Raw genomic sequence first — 21,057 nt, forward strand, 5'->3', positions numbered from 1 at the left:
GATACCCCACGTCACGCCAACACGTGGTTGCGTTTACATCGCTGGCCTCTTTCACGGGAAGTGAATGCTGTTTCAGATTTTTGCTTGTATTTATCTCACCTCGAGAGCAAAGTTCAGCCATCATTTCGGCGGGCTTTTTGAGATTCTCTGTCGATATCCGGGAACACGTACCTAGCCAGTAACGCAGACTAGTCGCAGACGGGCCCAACTAACGCAGACTAACGCAGACGGACCCAGTTAGGCACCCCGGCCAAAGGAAGAGTCAAGCTTCCTTTGTCAAAGAGTCAAACAAAGGAAGAGCCAAAAGCTTCCTGGTCCTAATTTGAATACATAACTGGCCACCGTACCCAATTAGGTAATGGCCTCGAGTACTTTCCATAATATTTTGCCAATCTGGGAGTACCGCTAGGATCAATACCGGATCAACTACAGGTCATTTAATGCTGTTTGTAAATTCTGTAAACGAAATTGGTCTCTGGAGAGGCTAAAAAAATTAAGCTTTATACGGAGGGCTTTTGCAGAGAACCACCGATGAGTTTGACCAAATATCATTGAACAATAACCACGATGAAAGCTACAACTCGTGCAATTCTAAACGTCTCAAAATGCAAGCACGTTTCGATTTCAAATACTGATTTCCAAATGAATCGAATTGAAATTCAAAGTATAAGCAAGAATTCGCAGACACCAGTGTGCGCCTACCGAATCACATCGTCCGCCCGAACATTCGCTGTTGATTTAACAAAGACCCTACCCTATTGCCTACCTGTATTTCCCGTGGGCAAATCTTAAGGTGGGCAAATGTGCCCCGTAAATTGTGGCACTCCGCAAAAGAGGAAGGACCCACCGGTCTCTGGGTCAATCTGCACCACCGCGCTGCCTTCGAAGCACGCCATCCAGATCTTGTCGTTGACGTCGATGGTCATGCCGTCCGGAAGGCCGAGGTCCTCGTAGCCAGGCGTCGTGCGGAAATCAACCAGCACTCGCCGGTTGCCTGTACGGACACGCGCCGGTTTGTTGCAGCGAGGGTCTCGAATTTGCTATTCTTGATTCCAATACGTATATCGTACGAGAGTTTGCTAGCCCTTTGCTTGCTTTTAACCTTACGTACTACTACATGAACGACTGTGCTTGAAAGGGCGTTCCTTGTCCGCCAACTAGGCCGTCAACGGCACTAACACACTCAGGGACAGCCTTGTAAACAAATACACAAGAAAGAGGTCGGAAGGACAGTCGCCCCGGTAGTTTATTGATAATAAATTGCACGCGCAATCCCCAAGATAGTTCCGCTTCCACGTGGAGCAAAGTACATTTTTGTTCACTTTAGTTGCCCTTTTTCTTATTATTTCCACATTACAATAAACGATAACGATTAACTTCTCACGTGGCTTCCCTGGCTTCATTCTTCGTCACCTTGTACGACTGTAAATGACAAAAAATGAAATCTCTGGGAACCTCTTGATCTTCTGGCTCAATGACAACCACGGTACTATAACGTACTGAAGAAGAGAAGCTATGCTCAAGATTTGTCTGCAATCGATCGCCACTGTCGAATGCTCAGTAACTGGAACGGCCTCGCTCTGCCATTTTCGACATCGTCTGTACATCCGTAATTATGCAACGCGTCACTGACCATTTCCAAATGAGCGGTGCCTGCATATATATATATATATATATATATATATATATATATATATATATATATATATATATATATATATATATAGGTTGCGTTGTTCCTTGGAGGGATTGTTAGGGGGGCTATTGAATGTGCAGCTTAAACACTGGAAAAATTAAAACGTCATCGTGTCACCCATAACACGAAATACCTCTTGGTGTATATATATATATATATATATATATATATATGACTTGATCTTGTTCAATATTAAACTTGTGCCCCAACCCTTACGTACTATCGCCGAATCGGGCGTCTCAAAGGGACATAAACCGAAGCTGTTCCCGCTGTGTGCCTTTGCAGGCGTACAAAATAATCGACCAAGTGGTATTTCGTGTTATGGGTGACACGATGAAGTTTGAATTTTTCCAGTGTGTAAGCTGCACATTCAATAGCCCCCCCAAACAATCCCTCCAAGGAACAACGCAACATATCGCAAATATTGCGATGGCTCAGGCTCCTGTTCATATAGGAAGTTCAGCTTGGACGGACGCTTATTCTGTGCACTGTACGCTTCAACAAAGCATACCTCTGTGGTGCACCAATAGCAGTCAGCTACAGTGCATTGTATTAAAGCTCGGATATTAGGGAACTGGGTAAGAGTCTCGTGCACACTCCGCTAAATGCTTGGTGCCCTGAAACCAGAAGTTTCAGATATACCTCTAACAAAATGTTTAAGGTGCAATTTAATGGCACACACACGCACACGCACACACACACACACACACACACAAATAAATTTTATATTTTCTGGTGCTATGATTAATGAGGCTCATTAGAACACTATTGCCAGGCAGTTGCCAAGTAGAAGAGCAAGTTTACAACGGAACTATTTTCACGGACTATGCAATACAGTTGTGAAGATGTGGCGGAGAACCGGGACAGCTGAAGAACGGTTCTTGATTTCTATCTAACTAATGACAAAAGTGTCTTGTTTATTTACGTTGAGCGTGAGCATTACGAACTGAAAACCACGCAATCTGGAGTACCGCATCTTCAACCTTGAACATTTGTTGAGATTACGCTTTCTTTTCCTTGTAGCGCAACGCTACATCGTTCTAGATAACCGCGTCAGGGGCTGGGCACAGATTTTATGAGTCTGGTCCGAGCAGTAGTGCCCGGACGAAGACCGTAGTCTGCTGCAAGCCTTTATCGATGTTGTATTGTGAAGTTGCGTGCCTTCGTAGTAGGTGTTCTTGACTCGTGCATCTGACGCCCCAGAACAATTTGGATTTCACCAAGTCGCGGATAACCCGAACCTGTAGTTCCCGGCGGAAGACACAGAACACGAGGTTGTGTGGTGATGACAGAGCGATAGCCAAGTTCCGAACCCATAACTACTTGCGCTATCGCTGTTGACTAATTGCAAGAGGAAACAAGAAATGCTACCCAAATAGCCTGACTAAAAAAAAAAAACAGACGCCATCAAGCGCACTGTTCTTTAAATAACGTGATTAGCCTTCTATAAGTGTTTGACCAATTTCCTACATTGGCAATTGTCGTGTATGGTTTCTGCACAACTTTATAACAATAATTAGAAGCGAATTACCTTTTAGAAGATTAGGTCATAAGGACAAATTGACAAAGGCCGGAAGTGGCCATTACAACTGTTGCGACGTTATCAGTTGGTTTGCGTCCCTGCAGGAAAGACTCACTTGATCGCACTCTCCGGTGTTTCTCTGAACGACGCGAGGTCAACTATAGTAATTCGTTTGCACAGCCTTTTTTTGTGTGCACTTTGTGTAAAGGGAAAAGTGAGTGGCTGTGCCTTCGATGCAACTACAAAAATTACCTAAAGCCATCACAAAACACCGGGTAAGGGTTTACGACTCCACAGGCGGGCGAATGAGCGGCAGCTTGCAAGCTAAAAATTGGCATTTTGCATCCAAACTGATGGGGACATAACTGCGTTAGCAACACTTCCTTTGGTGCGTGAATAATATGAACTGTATTACAAGATGCGCGAACTGCACGCACTGTATGACATATTGGTGGTGTGGGTATTGTCTACTGTAGCGCAGCGTTGAGTAAATGCGTGAGCAATAGTCCAGCATCTGCAGTCTCTGTTTCTAATTTCCCGTTCCTGAACAAATGCAATGGTATCGTGTTTAACCAGAAGTTCTTCCCTTCAGGTGATGTTGCTTTACAAACAAGGCGTCAGGCACGTTCTCTGTGTGTCCTAGCAACCGTAAGCTTGGGAAAACTTGTGTGACCTTCCTTTCGTGGCCGAAAAAAAAACAAAAAGAAAACTGGCCTGCTCAGATTTCGTGGCCACCCTTCTCTTGCTGTCAGTCTTTGTTTTGAGCACGTCAATTGAAAGGCACATTTCCAATGGAACTTCCCCAAAAGGCTGGCACCCACAAGAGTGACAACTGCTTGCCTGACACCCCTCGCTCTACTTACTTTTGCATTTCGACAAACAACCTCTATGTAATGATACCAGCGACGACACTGTAGCAACAGTAAACATCATTACTCTTGGAGGTATTAAATGGATTGATGACACAACAGATTTTATACATTACACCAGCTTGAGTTGGCTCAAGTCTTTAGCGAGTGTCTCTCTCATAAGCTGCCATGAAGTGAATAGATCGCGAGTGGCACGATCAGCATACTCACTGATCTCGCCCGCGGCAATGTCGAAATCGAAGGCGTAGATCAATCCGGGCACCGAGTCGCCGTAGAACATGACGCTGCTGTCCGTCGTCCACGTGACACCGTTGGATAAGGTCACCCCGTTCAACTTGTGCTTCAGCGTTCCCTTCGAGTAACACCAGAAGTTGTTCTTCTTTGGTATCAGGTTCTGCACTCCTGTGGAGGGCATCGACCCTGCAATTGAAAAAAAATTTAGTTCTGGGGCTTTAAGTGCCAAAACCACGATGCGGTTATGAGCTACGCGCCGTAGTCGGGGGCTCCGGATCAGATTTGATCACCGAGGATTCTTCAACTTGCACTTAAATCTAAGTATAGACCAGCAGAACTTTTTGTTGGGCTAGTTAGTGCATATTAAAGCACTCGTGCGTGTCTCTTCTTCTTGTGTCGTCTGTTTGGCGCTATAATACTTCACTAAGTATAGACAACCGAATTTTTGCATTTCGCCCCCAACGAAATGCGGCCGCCTTGGTCCGGGATCGAATGCGCAGCGCCATATCCATTGGACTGTCACGGCGCATGCGTGACACGGTGACGTAGATACTGTATCGCAGCGGAGACAGAAGGGGAATCATAATAAAGGCGAGCAATAGTATACTGCGCACGCGGGGGGCTGACCATCACGCTTTCAATCGGTCACTGAGGGTAGTCGATTTCAGAAGCTTCAGCAATCCCTGGGCAATGCCGATAATGCCCGCGCTATGCCAGAAATAGCACTGCTACTGCGCCAGCTTCCCCGTGGCTCTTAGGCGAGAACCTAATGCGTCTGGTGGAGAGAGCATGACGTTAGGCATCTAGCCTGGATGAGGAAACCTATGCAGCCATCTCTACTCCGTTTGGAGCCTACCTGCACTTCGGCTCTTGAGAACTAAATCCTCCAATGTACCCGTATCTCTAGAGGCTTTGCTTGGTTCGTGGTAGCTTTTAGTGACGCCATAGTCTCTATTGACCTTCGCCACTCCATCACTCTCGCTTCTACTCTCCCGCATAGACTCCGCAATATCAGTGCGCTCGGCGCTATGTTGATGGTGAATGAACGTCATTTGAAACTTGTCATTCGAGCTGGGAGAGTCCCTTATTCCAGAAACCTTCTGGCCTGCACGGCCCGCCGGGCCAGGGCATCAAATGGGCGCGGGTCGACCAGGTCCGGCTTGGAGGCCATAGCCAACCAACCAGCGAGACAAATAGCTGCAGACGCAGACCTCCTCGACACTAGAAATTCAGTTTGCCTATCGCACGGTGAGGGCGTATCTCCTGTGAGCATTTCCTTTATACAGTAAAAGCTCGTTAATTCGAACCGCAAGGGGAAGCCGCTTCAGTTCGAATTAATGAAAGTTCGAACTAACGAAAGTGAAGGAGAGAAACAGTACACTGCGATTTGGAAGCAGTAGGGCATGTCAGAAATTTGGCGTGTCAGAAAGTGATGGCGTGTGCCGCGGGCACACGCCATCTTCAAGTCGAAGCTCTGGGTCCGACTGTGCCACACCACCGATGTCCACCGAAACGAACGTTAGCCGAGACTTAACACTATCGCAATGATTCGCGACGGCCGATACCTCCTAAGCTGAAAACAGAGGTGCACAACCGATGAAGACTGCCGAGACAAAGACGCTGAACATGTGAAGGTGGCGAAGGCCCTGATTCGTTGGTTCTTGATTGCAAGCGCAGCTGCGACGTACTTGATTCGCTGTGTTTTGGCGCTTGCCGTGCCATCTCCGCACAACATTAGCAGCTGTACAAGATTTGCAAAGCCTCCGAGATTCACAACGGGCAAGAAGTCTTGGAGGTTACGAAGAACGGAGAGGCGGCAGCCGCCACTGCCTTCTGGCTGACCCCGCGTCGGTTAGATTTTTTTCCGATTTTGCCTTCTCTCGCCGTACTCTCCGTTTCGGAGGCAATACAGCCTTGTGTGTAGGCAGTAGGCGCTTTTTTCTGGCCGTGTGCCAGGTGAGCGTAGTTCGAATTATCCGTGAGGGAACCTTCTCGCGTTCGAATTAACGGACTTTTTTATACATAGACTTCTGTGGAGCTTGGCCGGACCAAATCGTACAGTTCGAATTATCCATAAATTCGAATTATTGAAGTTCGAATTAACGAGCTTTCACTGTATTATCTTGTAAATAGACTTCAAGACCCTCACGCGACGGTCCCTCTTAGCCTTGTGTCATCCTGCATGGCTGCTGAGGAGAGGAGGCGCAGGAAAAGCGGCGCGCTGAGAAGGCGAGGCGTACAGGCCTTCGCCGATGCAAGGAGCACATCGAGAACGTGTCGCGGACACATGTGGCAACGGGACACATAACCTGGTTCCAACAAGAGTTGAGTGCACCTGCCAGCTGGTTGGTTACATTAACATGGTGGAGAAAGTGCGCTAAGATAGAATGAGAAGTAGCGCTGCATATACTCTGAGTCCATTAAAAAAATAATTATGCAATTTTACGTGGAAAACCACATGATTAAGATGCACGCAGCAATGGGAAGCTACGGATCAATGTCGACCACGTGAGGTTCAGTAGCTTGTGCCTAACAAGCATATTTGCATTTCGGCTCCGTAGGGCACCGCAGGCGGGATTCGAACTCGCGACCTCGTCTTCAGCGCGCTACGCCATAGGCACTAAGCCACCACGGCGGGTGCGGGGGCATTCAGCTAGCCATTTCATTATTGCACTGCTTCTTCAACAGGGGTTGTATTTGCAGGATTATTCTAAAGCGAAGCTTTCGATGTGAAGTCTCCCGCAATTTGCTGGCGATTCGCCTTTGCATCAAAACGTGCATTTTCATTCCGCTCCCGCCCTCCCCCCTCTCCTATCTTTTTGTCTATTTGGGTATGTTCCCTAATTTTCAAGGCGCCAACAACAACGAAAACCAAGAGCTGCGTTTCTGACCTCATAACAGTACAATCACCGTAACTTCTATATAACACTCATCAGAAACAAAAGCAACCCTTTGGAAATGACCTAATTAGATGGAGGACAACGCACAGCAGCGTGCCGCGAGCCAACTTAAGGACAGCGATAGCCTTTCCTCACCAGTCCAGAGGCGTCCCAGGGTGTCACACTTGCCGTCATTGAGCCGGGACTTCACCGTCGATTTTGGGTCTAGCATCTCGACCAGAAGCTCCCTCTGGTGCGTGTCCAGGTCGAGCCGGTACAGGCCGTGCTCCATGCAGAGCGCCAGCTGGCGGTTGTCTTCCGCGAAAGGGATGACGTTGCCCAGGTCACCTTCTGCGAGACGATGCGAGACGCGCGCCGTTCAGAACGAATCATCATCCCTGGTGACTCGGCGGCTGAGGAGCTTCTCGTATCGATCGAGCAGGTTGCGTGTTGCATTACAGGGGGAAAGTGAGATTACGCAAATAGCTCCGACTATGGCGGAAGCAAAATTGTTGAGCAAAAGGTCCATTCGCTCGCTGCTGCTGCCGCGTTTCCTCACTGCAGCGTTTTGACAGCGAGTTTCCGGGGTCATCGAGTGATATGTGTTGAGGTTTTCTTGTGCATGCCTGACACCATGAGTGTTAATTTAGTTATTACGCCTATGCTTACAAATTTTTACGGCTGATAAAACTACTAACCTCACTTCGTATACCTTTCCACTAATTTCCTATCGGAATGACGCTTCGACTTCCGGGTGGACATGCCACTTTTTTTCAAACCTCACCAGTTTCACAGACAATTTTTTTTAATTTCTAAATCAAACTTCTGTTTCACTGAGTGACTAGCTGTTCACGTTCTCTCTAAAGGACAGCAAATGGCATTGAAATTTGTCCAGCGTTTGTCCGATGAAAGCATTTCGGCGTTATACCCGCATTTGAATAGGTAAATCGGTGTTGGTTTCGAGCCAAAGCTCGCTCTTGCGCTCAGCATTTATTGCTTACAGTTTGCGCCTGCGTTATGTCTGTCCTTATCTGGTGCCTCCTAACAAGAATAACAAAAAAAGAAGAAAATAAAAATAAAGGTGCGTTGGTAGGGACTCTGGCCAAGGTCCCCCACCGCAACTGCCGCATGTTCGACTTATATATTTAGGCCGCAAATGGGGGCACGCCTGCAATGAGAGAACAACGCGTAAAGCATACGCCTCGGAGCGTTTCTCCCGAGGTCGTAGTAGCGTGACATCTGAAGCTGCAATGGCGCAGCTTTCATGCAGCAGCAGGATTTTATGCGTGAGCGGCCGAGATTGCGCTACAGACGCATGTGCCTTGGCGCTAATTCTCCTCCTACGTGCCCTGCAGATTAGTCGTACCATCTTCCACGTTATCCCTACTGCGCATTTCAGCGTCACTTCTGCTATGCTAGTGCAATTTCTTATCGCGTTGCTTACATTGGTGTGTGAGAGTCACTGGTTGGGATATTCCTGCAAACGCCGAGCTCGGGAAAAACGTTGAGGAAATGAAAACGAAATTCAGCGGGGCCATTTAATCGCCTGGATCACGATGCCTTCTGCGAGGTTTTGTTAAGGATGCAGTCCTCAGGAATTGACGTTAAGGAAGTAAAAAAATAGAGGTTGAGAATTTAAAACACGGTGGGAAAATCTTGAGTGGTGTTGTCGAAACACTACGCTCTGAAAAAAAACTGTGCTCGCCTCCGACAAAAAAAGGCAATAAAAAAAAAAACTTAAGAGTGACAACTGCGCGCTCTCAAAGAAGCGTGGATACTCGAGGAGCACTCGAGAATGAATAGCGTAGGAATCAAAGGCATTTCCAGCACACGGGGCGGGGGAGGGGGGGGGGGGGGGAGGACTGCATAGCGGTATTGCAAGAAGCCGCAGAAAAAGATTGAGTGCAATCTTAGCCATGCCGAACTCCACACTGTGCCACCACGTTTCGATGAAAATAGTTGGCGTCAAGCTCGTCATTTCTCAATTGTCCTCGTGTTCACAGAAAAATGAATTCATTGGTAATACGCGTAAAGCTAAGTTTTGTCTTGGCGATATTGGCATCACAGCCGCAAGCAGCAACCCAGTCTACGTGAATGATCACTTGACGCCGTAAAACAAGCAGCTATTCGCCAAGGTATTGGCCCTAGAAAAAGCCAAGAAATGGAAGTTCCTGTTCATTGAACAATTGTCTAATCCAGGCCAGCAAAACTACCTATAGCCATGTCTACCGCAATTCCAGCGAATTCGACCTCTCTTTAATTATCTGTACGCGAGTCCTTTTCTTCGTTTGTTACTGCTTTTGAAGCAGTACGTCCTCGCACGTAACAACTGGTATAGAACAATTTATTTCCAAGAGCTCACGACCGCTTATTCATTTTAATGTAAATAGTATGCGGAAACATTTGTATAATATTCAGAATCTTCTTTCTACGATCACCAAATAATTTTTCATCATTTGTGTCAAAGAAACGTGGCTCTATGACGATGACAAAGATCCATTCTGCTTCCCCAATCACACATCAGAATACACACATAAACAATTAAGTAACCATGGTGGATTAGCTACAAATGTTTCGGCAAACTTCAAGCCACAACACGATCTCGCACTAAACTTATCTAACTGCGAAACCGTTTGGGTAGAATTCGACCATTTGTTCCTTAACACTGAGTGCAAAAACTTTATTTTGGATTACGCTCATCCTTCACCTTCCACTTCATTCAGTGATCTGTGTAGTGCGTTAGATGATGTATTAGAATAATTATCATCTGAAAACAAGAACGTAATGTTTATTTGTGACATGAACGTAAATTTAATTGACTCGACGCCCCTTAACTGCATGCCCAATTGCAGTTTTTAGCGTAGTTTCGGGAATGAATGCTTAATTACTCAACCAACACGATACTCTCACGATGGCAAAAGCTAATTGTTTGATCACACATTATCTTACATTTTAGTCTTGCTGAAGCGCGAATTCTTACTGTGACATCACAGCTCATTATGCCATCTTTCTGAAGGTTAACTCAATTCCATTTCACGCGCCGTATTCTACTACAAACTTGTTCTTGGTAAATATTTTTTTTCGAAGCTGTGACTAATGCAGACTGGATTACAGTAAAAGAAACTAACGACCCTCAACAAGCTTTCTCGCGCTTTTTGTCTGTACTGTTGCAAAACTTCCCTTTCCATTCCCACAAGAAAAAAAAATTCAAGAAAGTACTATAGCGTCACCGCCAAATTCTTGCCTAAATGATGGATTATCCAAGACAATGCGCAGGTGTGAAAATCTTTACAAAAACAACAACAACTAACCAAACTACTAACCTGACTTCATATAGCTCTCCATTATTTTCCTATCGCAACTGACGCTTCGCCTTCCGGGCGGAAGTGCAACTTCTTTACAAAGCTTACTAGTTTCAGAGACTATTTCTCAAACAAAAATTTTTTTTTTCTGCATCAGACTTCTGTTTCACTGAGTAAATAGCATTTCACTTTCTGTGTAAAAGACGCAGCAAATGACATTGAAATTCATCCAGCGTTTGTCCGATGAAAGCATTTCGCAGTTTAACACGCATTTGAATCGGGAAATCGGTGTTGTTTTCGAGCCAAAGCTTGCCCTTGCGCTCAGCATTTGTTGCTTCCGCTTGGCGCCTGCATGCGTGCTGTCTGTCCTTATCCGGAGCCTCCTAACGAGAATAACAACAGAAAAGAAGAAAATAGAAATAGAGGTGCGTTGGGGGTCGGGATTCTGGCCACGGTCACCCACCGCAATTGCCGGATGTTCGACTTATATATTTAGGCCGCAAATGGGGGCATGCCTGTGATGACAAAAAAAGAAAACACGTAAAGCATACGCCTCGGAGCATTTCTCCCGAGCTAATTGGGTCGTAGTAGCGTGGCATCTGAAGCTCCAATGGCGCAGCCTTCATACAGCAGCAGGATATTAAGGCATGTCATATAAAATATTTGTGTATTAATTCCTTATTCTTGCGGATATTAATAACTTTTTATTTAAAACGGGAATGTTTTCTCGAGAACTGAAGTGTGCCAAAGGTTAACGTTTCTAAAAAGGGAGATCGCTCATTACTGACGAACTACCGACCCATCTGTGTCTTACGACACTTCAGGGAAAGCACGGGGAATACGGGAGATGGAAATTCAAGACGATGAGCGAAACGTGAACAATGCGAAAGCAGGAGCCAACGTTTCGACAAGTGGACTTGTCTTCTTCAAGGCAAGAAGGCCTTGAAGAAGACAAGTCCACTTGTCGAAACGTTGGCTCCTGCTTTCACCTTGTTCACGTTTTGCTCATCACCATATACTTCAGTAATATGATCCAGACATTAACGGAGAAACGCCTAAAAATTACTTCAACAAATTCAATATTATTACGCATCATGAGTTGGGTTTTCTATACTGATCTCGCTGTAGTATTTCTCACAGGTTACTTAAACAGAAGAAAAAAAAAGTCTATTGATGATGGTAGCTTTTCCGGCTCTATTTTTGGCAACTAAATTAAAGCCTTTGACGCTAACTAACCAACAGATACACTTTCTAAAACCTGAAGGCATGGGAATACCTGGTCCTACCTTGCTACTACTGCGAAGTTACCGTCGTAATAAAAACCAAGTTAACGTGCAAGGCAGTTGGTACAACTCAACGTTCCGTTCCAGCGTCGTACATTCGGGGCAGACAGCGTAGTGTTTCACGAAGCCATTTATTTTGCAAGAAGGGCGACCACCCGTATTCTAGGTGGCATGCCCGCGACCCTTCTTTGCCATGTCCCCTCTGCTCGAAGAATTTCTTATTGATGTCCTCCGAAGCTTGCCGGCGTGCTAGAACTATTAGTTACCAACGCAATAAGCGCTCTTCGAATGTGCACATTGATGTCGTGCATTGCGTTTGCTAACTTCCGCCGCATCTTGGTTGTCCATGGTTCGAGTATATAGGGAACGTAGGACACGTATATAGGGCACGTGTCCCGGGATATATAGGACACGTATATAGGCCACGTAACTTGGAATCAGACGACCGCTCACCCGAGCAGTTCGCGGACGGCCCAAGCCCGCGTGTCTCAGACCACTGCGCACTTCCGGCGCACTTACCCGTGCGGATGACCCGAGTCTCCGTGCCGCAGGCGGGATCGTAGCGCGACACTTCCCGGCCGAGACAGTCGACGAAGAGCAGCGTCGAGCTGCGCTCGTCCCAGTGCGGCCCTTCGCCCAGGAGGTGTCGGCGCGTGCTAGCTGCCTCCACTTTCATCTTGGTGATCTGGAGAGAGAGAGAGAGAACGAAAGAGGGAAAAACAAAAGCCGCAGCCTTCAGTGATACTCCATTCTCTTGTGGCCAGTGGCGTAGCTAGGTCGTCTGGCACCCGGGGCCCATAGGTCTTCCGTCACCCCCCCCCCACCCCTGGTGTAGCCGGCGGAAAGAGAGGTGTCTTCAGACGTGTATGACACCCCCCCCCCCCCACTCAATGGCCCCTTGCACCCGGGGCCCACGGCCCCTCGCCGACGCCTCCTCGAGCAGCACCCGGACCAACGTGTTGCAAATGGATCCTTTACTCTCCACGTTTGTGGTCGAGGCGGCCCTCGTCTTGCTAGAGGGGTTGGCGCTGCACTGGTGTTTTAACGTTTATACCGGCAAGGATGAGTGGACAGTCCGTCGTGTGCGCCTTGTGGCTGCTGCGAGACACTTGGGCGCCTTATGTTAAAGTGTCCCGTCTTCCTTGCACTGCGCACGCCGTTACTGATGGACTGTGGCTTAAGCGGCCTCTACCCTCGATCATTGCCTGTATCCGAGTGATTGTGCTTGTCGACGCGGCCAGCGTCCACGTACCCTTTTTAGTTCTCTACAATAAACTCGCTTGGCTTCGCGTTTGTGAGGGACTGGGCGAGGGAAGACACCTTTTCTTTTTGCTAATTTTGGTGGTGTATATTTTTAACGTTCTTTCGTAATTAGTGCGACCGCGTTTTTTTTTTTTACTGTTACTGCGTGTCTGTTTTCTTCCCACTTGCAAACTATAATATTTGTCGTTTCGTTACGTTATACCATTTGTGGCGTGTCATCTTGCGGTGTATTTTACTGTTTACTTTTCTTACCCTCATTGTCAACCTATCTTTACATGGCACCATTCCTAAATAGTAGACAGGCTTTGTGCCGCTCTCGGTTGCAGTTGCCAGCCTACTCCCTCCTTATATCCCTCTCTGTCCGTTGTATATGCTTTTATACCGAATACTACTACTACTACTACTACTACTACTACTACTACTACTACTACTGCTACTACTATGAATAATAATAATAATAATAATAATAATAATAATAATGCATCAATGCATCAATCAATCAATCAATCAAAGGTGTTTATTAAAGTGCTCAGGAAGATCCTGGAGAGTTTTGATGCTGTCGCACTCGGCAAAACAATGTACCGGAAGAACAATGCACGCTCGCTGGCTCGCTCACACACACATACGCACGCATGCACACACACACGCACACACACACACACGTGCGCACACGCACACACACACAGGCACACACACACAGGCACACACACACACGTGCGCGCACACACACGCACACACACACACACACACGCACGTGCACACAAACACACACACGCACACACACACACACACACACACACACACACACACACACACACACACACACACACACACACACACGTGCGCGCACGTGAAAAAGACTAATAATTTCGCGAGTACCGAGCATATGATGTGTACGCGAACAGAATACAAAGCAAAAGTGGAGAAACAGAAAAAAGGATGACAGAATGAGTGAACACACAACAGGTATGGGAGTTTTTGTTCAGTTATTGAATTTCCTCTGCAACTTCTTTCAGGAAAACATTAAAATTAGGCATGGAGCTGTCCAGGCACTCTGACTGGGCGTTATATGTCGTCTGCACTCTAGATAGGGGGTCACAAAAATCTGAAGGCTGAAAGGCACGCTGTTCCCTTGTGCCTTTCTGTGGAATGTAAAAGCGCGCATTAGAAAGCAATTACGAGCAGTAGATCTTTTCATGTATTAATTCGTGAAGAAAAAGAGCATCCAATTTACTGCGTCTACAGGTAAGAGTAGGTATCGTGAGTGTCTGTGTTAGCAATATGGAGATCGAAGGCTTTTGACAGAATCGATGCTTAAATATAGATGTGAATTTTTCTTGCACATTTTCTAGAACTTCCCAATTCGAACTGCCAGGGCAAACCACAGAGGCGTACTCAAGAACTGGAAGGCATACGCTTTCATATTAAGTTACAAACGGCCCAGGTTCTTTGAAGTCTCTCGTCAGCCGACATACTGTGCCGAGCGTTGGAACTGCACGCTGCCTCGTCTGTTGAGCGTGGGGCGAGAAACTCAGAGAGCTGTCGAAGTACACTCCAAGGTCCTTCGTTCCCTGAGCTATTGGCAGGAGAACGTCTTTAACGCTATAGGGAAATAAGATCCTGCTAGTCATCCGCGTAAAGTTTACAACTTTCGTTTTTGGTGTATTTATGACGAGCTTCTTTTCAGCGCACCATGACGCAAAATTTGCAATTTTCTTCTGAAGAGCGGCGCAATCATTAACATTTTGTACCGCTTTGAAAGGTTTCGCCTCATCAGCATATAACAATATTGAAGAGTTTTGAACGGCTGTCGAAAAGTCATTAATAAATAGCGAGAAAAGAAGAGGGCCACAGACTGACCCTTGAGGAACTCCACTTGTAACCACATAAAGTTCTGACGACCGACCATTTACGCTAACGTAGCAGTACCGGTCGCGTAGGTGGCTCCTTATGAGCGCTGTGACAGGGTGGTGAAGATCAAGTTGTGTCAAGTTTTGAAGGAGTATTTTGTGGCATACGACATCAAATGGCTTACTGTAGTCGAAATAAATGACGTCAAGTTGTACTGTCTTATACACTGCTTGAGAGGCATGCATCATGAAGCTAACGAGGTTGGCAGTTGTGGAGCGTCCCAATATGAATGCATGCTGCTGAGGAATAGTTCGCAGAGGATGAAATCACTGAGTGCAGAGTTGGCTCGAATAATTTAGAGTCTGCGCATAGGAGAGAAATGGGCCTGTAGTTACTCGCAGCAGCTTTTACCCCTGACTTAAAGAGGGAAACGACCCGCGCTGTTTTCCAAGCCTTTGGGAATGTGCTCGTCTCTAAAGCAGAATTAAAACTACAAGTGGGCTCTGGAACAAGCAAGGACCCGTACGTCTTAATGAAAGCAGCAAGAATCTCATCAGGACCACACCAAAAAGACGGTTTTAAGCGTTTGTTGCTCTTAAAGACATGTTCCTCTGAGATCGATAGACTTGCATCAAGGGAAGTGCGCTTGGAAATCTTATTCCGTCTCTGTACTCTTCAATGTATAGAGACCCGAAGTGTAGGGCGAAGGCGCCCGCGACATTTGGGACAGGTTGGCCATCGCCACTAAGTAGAGAGATATCTTGTTTCGTATTGTTTGATGTCTGTTCACGAACATGTCTCCAAAAAGACTGAATTTTTAGAAGCGCAAGCTTCCCCATGTGCTGTATACGGATGGAATGACCACGCTTGTAAAGGCGTTGAGAGAGTGACCTGTACATTTTAAAATCTATATTCCAGTGTTCCTGATTTGTACGCTGTGCCTTCGTGCGAGCACGGTCTTTTAGCTTCATAGTTGTTTTCAGTTAAGCAGAAAACCAGTGAGGAAATTTAGAGCATTTAGCACGTTTTTGTGGTATAAAGTCCTTCATTCCATCGTGAATAATATTCCTGAATGCCGTGACATGGCCATTAACATCTCTTAGTTATACTACTGAAGACGAGTCCGCATGATTAAGATGGTGGTGAAGACCCATGTAATCTCCGCTTGTGAAATTAACAGATCGAGGTGTTGCTGTATCCTTTAATCCCCTGCGACTAGGTATTGTGAATTGCAATGAAATATGAAGCGGGGGATGATATTTATCTGGTTTCACATGGGGAAAGTCGCCACAGGACACATTCACAGCTTCTGAGTTAATAAGGCATATGTCTAGTACATTGCCACAAGAGTTTAGCGTATTGTTAAATTAGCTCAGAGATGTAAACTATATAAGATCAAGTAACAAGTTGCATTTGGCAGATAAGTAAAAAGAATGAGTTGAAATTTCACGTTTGCCAGGAAAAACCGGGCGTATTGAAATAAGCAATAATGAGTATTTTATGGCTAGCGTGGGCCGATATAACGTTTTCAATAGTGGCTAGAATAGTCATGTACATCTGAATAATGACATCAGGCGCAACTTAAAAATTCCCTATTAATAGCCTATTGCTACCAGAACCGAAAATCTCCGCCCAGACAAAATCCGTATATAAAATTCTAAAGCAGGGCGCCGAAGAGATCTGAGTGATTGATTGATCGCAATCAGGACCCCACCGCCCTTTGATTTCGGTGAAAAAGGATCGCAGTCTAATAAACACAATATTAAGAATAACAATAATAATAACAATAATCTCCTGCGCTATTAGGACACACTTGCACGCTTGCAAACTCGCCCGAATATAAGATCTGAATTTTTTTCTGTCGAGTGAATGTTCATATAGAAGAGAGAAAGTATTAAAAGCACCGCGCCTTAGTCATAATGTCGGTACGAATGCTTTACACTGCCAGCAGTTTATCACGGTGCGGTAGGCCACTGGAGTGTTAGCTCTGTGACCCTTCCGGTTAAACACTGATGTCGTCTGCTAGCAGCGCTGCAGACGCCGTACACCTCCCCGGTGTCGTGGTATTCGTTCACAACAAATACGTTCACGGACAAGCTCAAGCTATCCGTCTGAAACCAACGCGGCGGATACTGATCACACCGCGCCGCCGCCACCATTCACGGGTAGGCCGAACCTCACCTAAGCGATATGCGATGCGCGACTCGACGAAGGAAGCCCGACGCTGGCAGCTCGTTGGGTAGCAAACGTGGCACCGCGTGCGTCCTGGGACTCGACTGTCGAGGTGGGAACCCGGGCCGGTTGCTGGTGGATCACGACGCACGGCTGCACCAGCTGTGAACGTGCCCGACTGTCGTCGCGGCCTTGCTCATACCGGATGCTGATCAGAATGCACCGCCCTACACAGATTGGCACAGGGATGCATGAAGCAAAAGAGAAAAAAACACACTTTTATTTGGCATTGTCTGCGTGATGCAATAAGGAGAAAAAAATATTTTACGTTTATCCGTGTGCAAGCAGAGAACCGCGCATGCATGCATAAAATTTACCGCAAAACTAGAAAAAAGGAAAACCAGGGGTCAGAGTTTTGTTAAGTAGCGACCAACGTGAAGCCCTCACAAAACGAAGCCAAGGGAAGCACAGGGGATGTCAATTAGGGGTTTAACCAACCGTAGTCGCTTAGTGGCCTTAGTGTTGCGCTACTAAGCATAAGGTAGCGGGATCAAATCGCGGCCATGGCTGCCGCATTTCAATGGGAGCGAAACGCAAAAACACCCATGTATTTATAATTAGGTGTCACGTTAAAGAATGCCAGGTGGTCAAAATTAATCCAGAGTCCTCCAGTACGGCGTGCCTCATAATCAGATCTTGGCCGTTGCGTGGGCTTGTGACAATTTCGGCACCTATGTATTCGGGCAGACGTCTCCAGTGGAAACTGACCATAAGCCATTAGTGCCACTCTTCTCAAGAAAAGTCTTGACGAACTGACTTAAATTTGCAGCGCCTGAGGATGCGCATCTTCACAATATCACACGCTCCAGGCCAAGAGCTGTACGCGTCTGATGCCCTGTCAAGGAAGCCCCTCACAGAACGCTGCATTAAAGAGGTTACAGAGACAGCTGCAGAGGAGTACGGAATGCTTACGGTGGATCTCCTTCCCGCCTCCACCTCATTCCTGGAGCGCCTAGAGCAAGAGCTCTTGAGGGATCCATGCAGATCAAGGATCATGGAGTACTGCGAGAAACATGGCCTGAGCTGCAGGCAGGTTGCCACGTGAAGCAAAGCAATTTAGGAACGTAGCGGCCGAGCTTTCAGTTATTCAAGGCCTGCTCATGAGAAACAAACGGCTGGCAGTTCCGCAAAGCCTGCAAGTTGAATTCCTAGAGCGTCTACTCTGTGATCACCAAGGCGCCATTCGATGCCGGGCAAGAGACTGTGTGGTAGCCAAGCAGCAGCAGAACACAAAACTAAATGAATCAGTGTCCCGAATGTTAACACTACCAGAAACCTGTAACAGAACCCCTATTGCAAACAACCACCACTACCTACCTGATCGGCAATGATGTCTCATGTATTCGAACACAAAGGCAAGAAGTACCCGGTTATCGTCGATTGCCATACAAAGTTTTTCGAGCTCGAAAAGCATAACTGAAGCTCAGAAAAATACGCGATCGGGGTGCTTGGCCAGGTCTCTGCCAGACATCGGCAACCAGACGTGATGTGCTCCGACAACGGTCCGCAGCGTGAATCAAGGAAATTCTCGCAGTTCGTAAATGAATGGCGATCAAACTGGACTCAATTCCGGTTCGTACTAGCCTCAGAGCAATGGCGAAGCGCAAAGGGTGGTCCAGTCCGCAAAGAACCTGATGAGAGGGACCCACATATTTAGCAAGCACTCTTGGCCCACCGAACGCATGAACCAGAAGGCTTCTCCCCAGAGGAGCTTCTCACAGGTAGGAAGCTCCGGTCAACACTTTCTACAGCGCCGAGAAAGGTGAAACCTGGATGGTGTCACAATAAAAAAATACCGGCAAAGGTATAAGAAACAAAATTAACAAGAAGCATCCGACAACAATAAGCGCCGCCATGCTAGATAAGAAAGGAACCTGCTGTTCAAGACAAATGTGTGGATTTAGGCAGATGCTGCCTCGCAGGGAATGGTTCAAGCGGAAGCAGGGCTACCTCATTCGTACCTCGTGGAAACGGACAAGGGGCGGTGTGACGGACTAAACACCACCTCCTGCCAGTGGGCGGGAGGTGGTGCCAGCTGCCAGTGGATAGATGTAGTAACAGCACACGACACTACGTGCCATCATCATCATCATCATCATCATCATCCTATATTTAAGTCCACTGCAGGACAACTGCCTCTCCCGCCTATCTCCAATTATCCCTGTCTTGCGCTAGCTGATTCCGAGCTGTGCTTACAAATTTCATCACCCCTCCCCCTTAATTTTCTGCCGACTTCTACTGCACTTGTCTTCCCTTGGCCCCCATTCTGTAAATCTAATGGTCCATCGGTTGCCTGCCCTAGGCATTACACGGCCTGTCCAGAAAGAGAGAGTGAACTTTAATGAGCACCAGCAGTTCATTCGGCTGGGCCTAGGCCTCCCACGATGGGGCGTCGAGGTCTTGCCTCTTCGCCGCTTCGTAGGCCTGCTGGGTCGCCCAGAGTTGGCCGTCGAGATGGGAGCTGCGCAGGGCGGCGTGCCATCTCGACGAGAGGGTCACGGGAATAAGGTCGGGGTGTTGATGTTTGCACTCCCATAGCATGCGGTGGAGTGTTGCTAATTGAGTTTTAGAGATCTTGCACGTCTGGCTGGGGTAGAGCTCATTTTTTTTCTCTTAATTTCATCTAGAATATCAGCCATCCCCATTGGCTCTCTTATCCACACCGCTCTCTTCCTGTATTGTAACCACCTAACCACATTATTCCTTCGATATCGCTCCTTTCGCGGTCCTTAACTTGTTCTGGAGCTTTGTTGAACTTCCATTTTTCTGCCCCACATGTTAGCATCAGTAGAATACAACGATTGCACATTTTTCATTTCCACGATTGTGGTATGCTCCCCGTCATGATATAGTAATGCCTCGTGCTCATGTATGCACTTGGTATCATTTTTATTCTGTAAATTTCCTTTTCATTATCAGGGTCATCTGTTAGTACTTGGCCCACATGAAAGTACTCCTTCACAGACGAACGAGGCTGACTGGCGATCATGAAACCTTGTTCCCTTGCCACGATACATAGCATTGTCTGAACATTGTCCACGCTCGAGACGATGTCAACCAGCGTTGCAGTGCATGCGCCACGGCTGCGGGAGGCAAGCGCTGCCTCTCCTGACCTTCGGTAAATTAAGTACCAGTGCGGTCCCGGACACTTACTCGGTCATATGGGACCTCAACGGTTGGAAAAGAGTGTTTGCCTTTAACCCGAAGGCGTCCCCACCTCAATAGGTGCATTTGAGGCGCAACATGGGAAGTGACCATCATGGAAGGGGCCCAAACATCACATCGTTTTTTTTGTGCTCGCCAATGTTTTGACGGTAATTTAGGGCGCAGGCGGCTTCCCAAGCGTATCGCCCCTGAAGGAAGCCAAACGCCAGACCCGGGGCACATTTACGCCAATTTGAACCAGTGGGTGCCCGGTGGCGGCGGGCATCGAACCCGCAACCTTCCGCAGCTGGGGCGGGCGCTGTGTACTATTAGTTTTCAACCCTACTCTTACACTCTAAGAACAGTTTACACCCTTTGGCTTGCCCCTTCTGCCACACAAAAATAATCGTCATCTGCCTTGATGCGTTTCCTTTCTTTATCGCTGCAAGCCCGGAACTTTCCAGTGACGAACGGCACGCGCGTTATCAGAGGGGGCACTCCAAAGGGTGTAAACTGTTCTATGCTGATAACGCGCGTGCCGTTCGTTACTGGAAAGTTCCGGGCTCTCAGCGATAAAGAAAGGAAACGCATCAAGGCAGATGACGATTATTTTTGTGTGGCATAAGGGGCAAGCCAAAGGGTGTAAACTGTTCTTAGAGTGTACACTTCCTTGGTTAACATTCATTGCAATTCGTGTCCATTGTTGCTGAACAGCACTATGTCATCTGGTAAGCCAAGGTTGCCGAGATGTTCACCGTTGATCCTCACCCCTAAGACGTCCC

General features: G+C 47.1%; 1 protein-coding gene across 4 annotated transcripts in view; it reads right to left on the reverse strand.

The window, feature by feature from the left end:
* Nucleotides 1-21,057, reverse strand: part of LOC139061310 (regucalcin-like) — a 59,521-nt gene that overhangs the window by 4,062 nt on the left and 34,402 nt on the right. For 3 of the 4 annotated variants that reach the window (XM_070541135.1, XM_070541134.1, XM_070541133.1), the window contains 5 exons: nucleotides 17,081-17,298; nucleotides 12,305-12,470; nucleotides 7,357-7,551; nucleotides 4,298-4,507; nucleotides 848-994 (listed from right to left, as the gene is read on the reverse strand). In XM_070541135.1, coding sequence (XP_070397236.1) covers nucleotides 848-994; nucleotides 4,298-4,507; nucleotides 7,357-7,551; nucleotides 12,305-12,461 — 709 coding nt within the window. In that variant the 5' untranslated portion in view covers nucleotides 12,462-12,470; nucleotides 17,081-17,298. Of the gene's footprint in view, nucleotides 1-847; nucleotides 995-4,297; nucleotides 4,508-7,356; nucleotides 7,552-12,304; nucleotides 12,471-17,080; nucleotides 17,299-18,043; nucleotides 18,120-21,057 lie in introns of those variants that run through there. The other variant, XM_070541136.1, reaches the window with a different exon arrangement.

Source organism: Dermacentor albipictus, chromosome 6 (assembly GCF_038994185.2).
Source record: "Dermacentor albipictus isolate Rhodes 1998 colony chromosome 6, USDA_Dalb.pri_finalv2, whole genome shotgun sequence".
NCBI lineage: Eukaryota > Metazoa > Arthropoda > Arachnida > Ixodida > Ixodidae > Dermacentor > Dermacentor albipictus.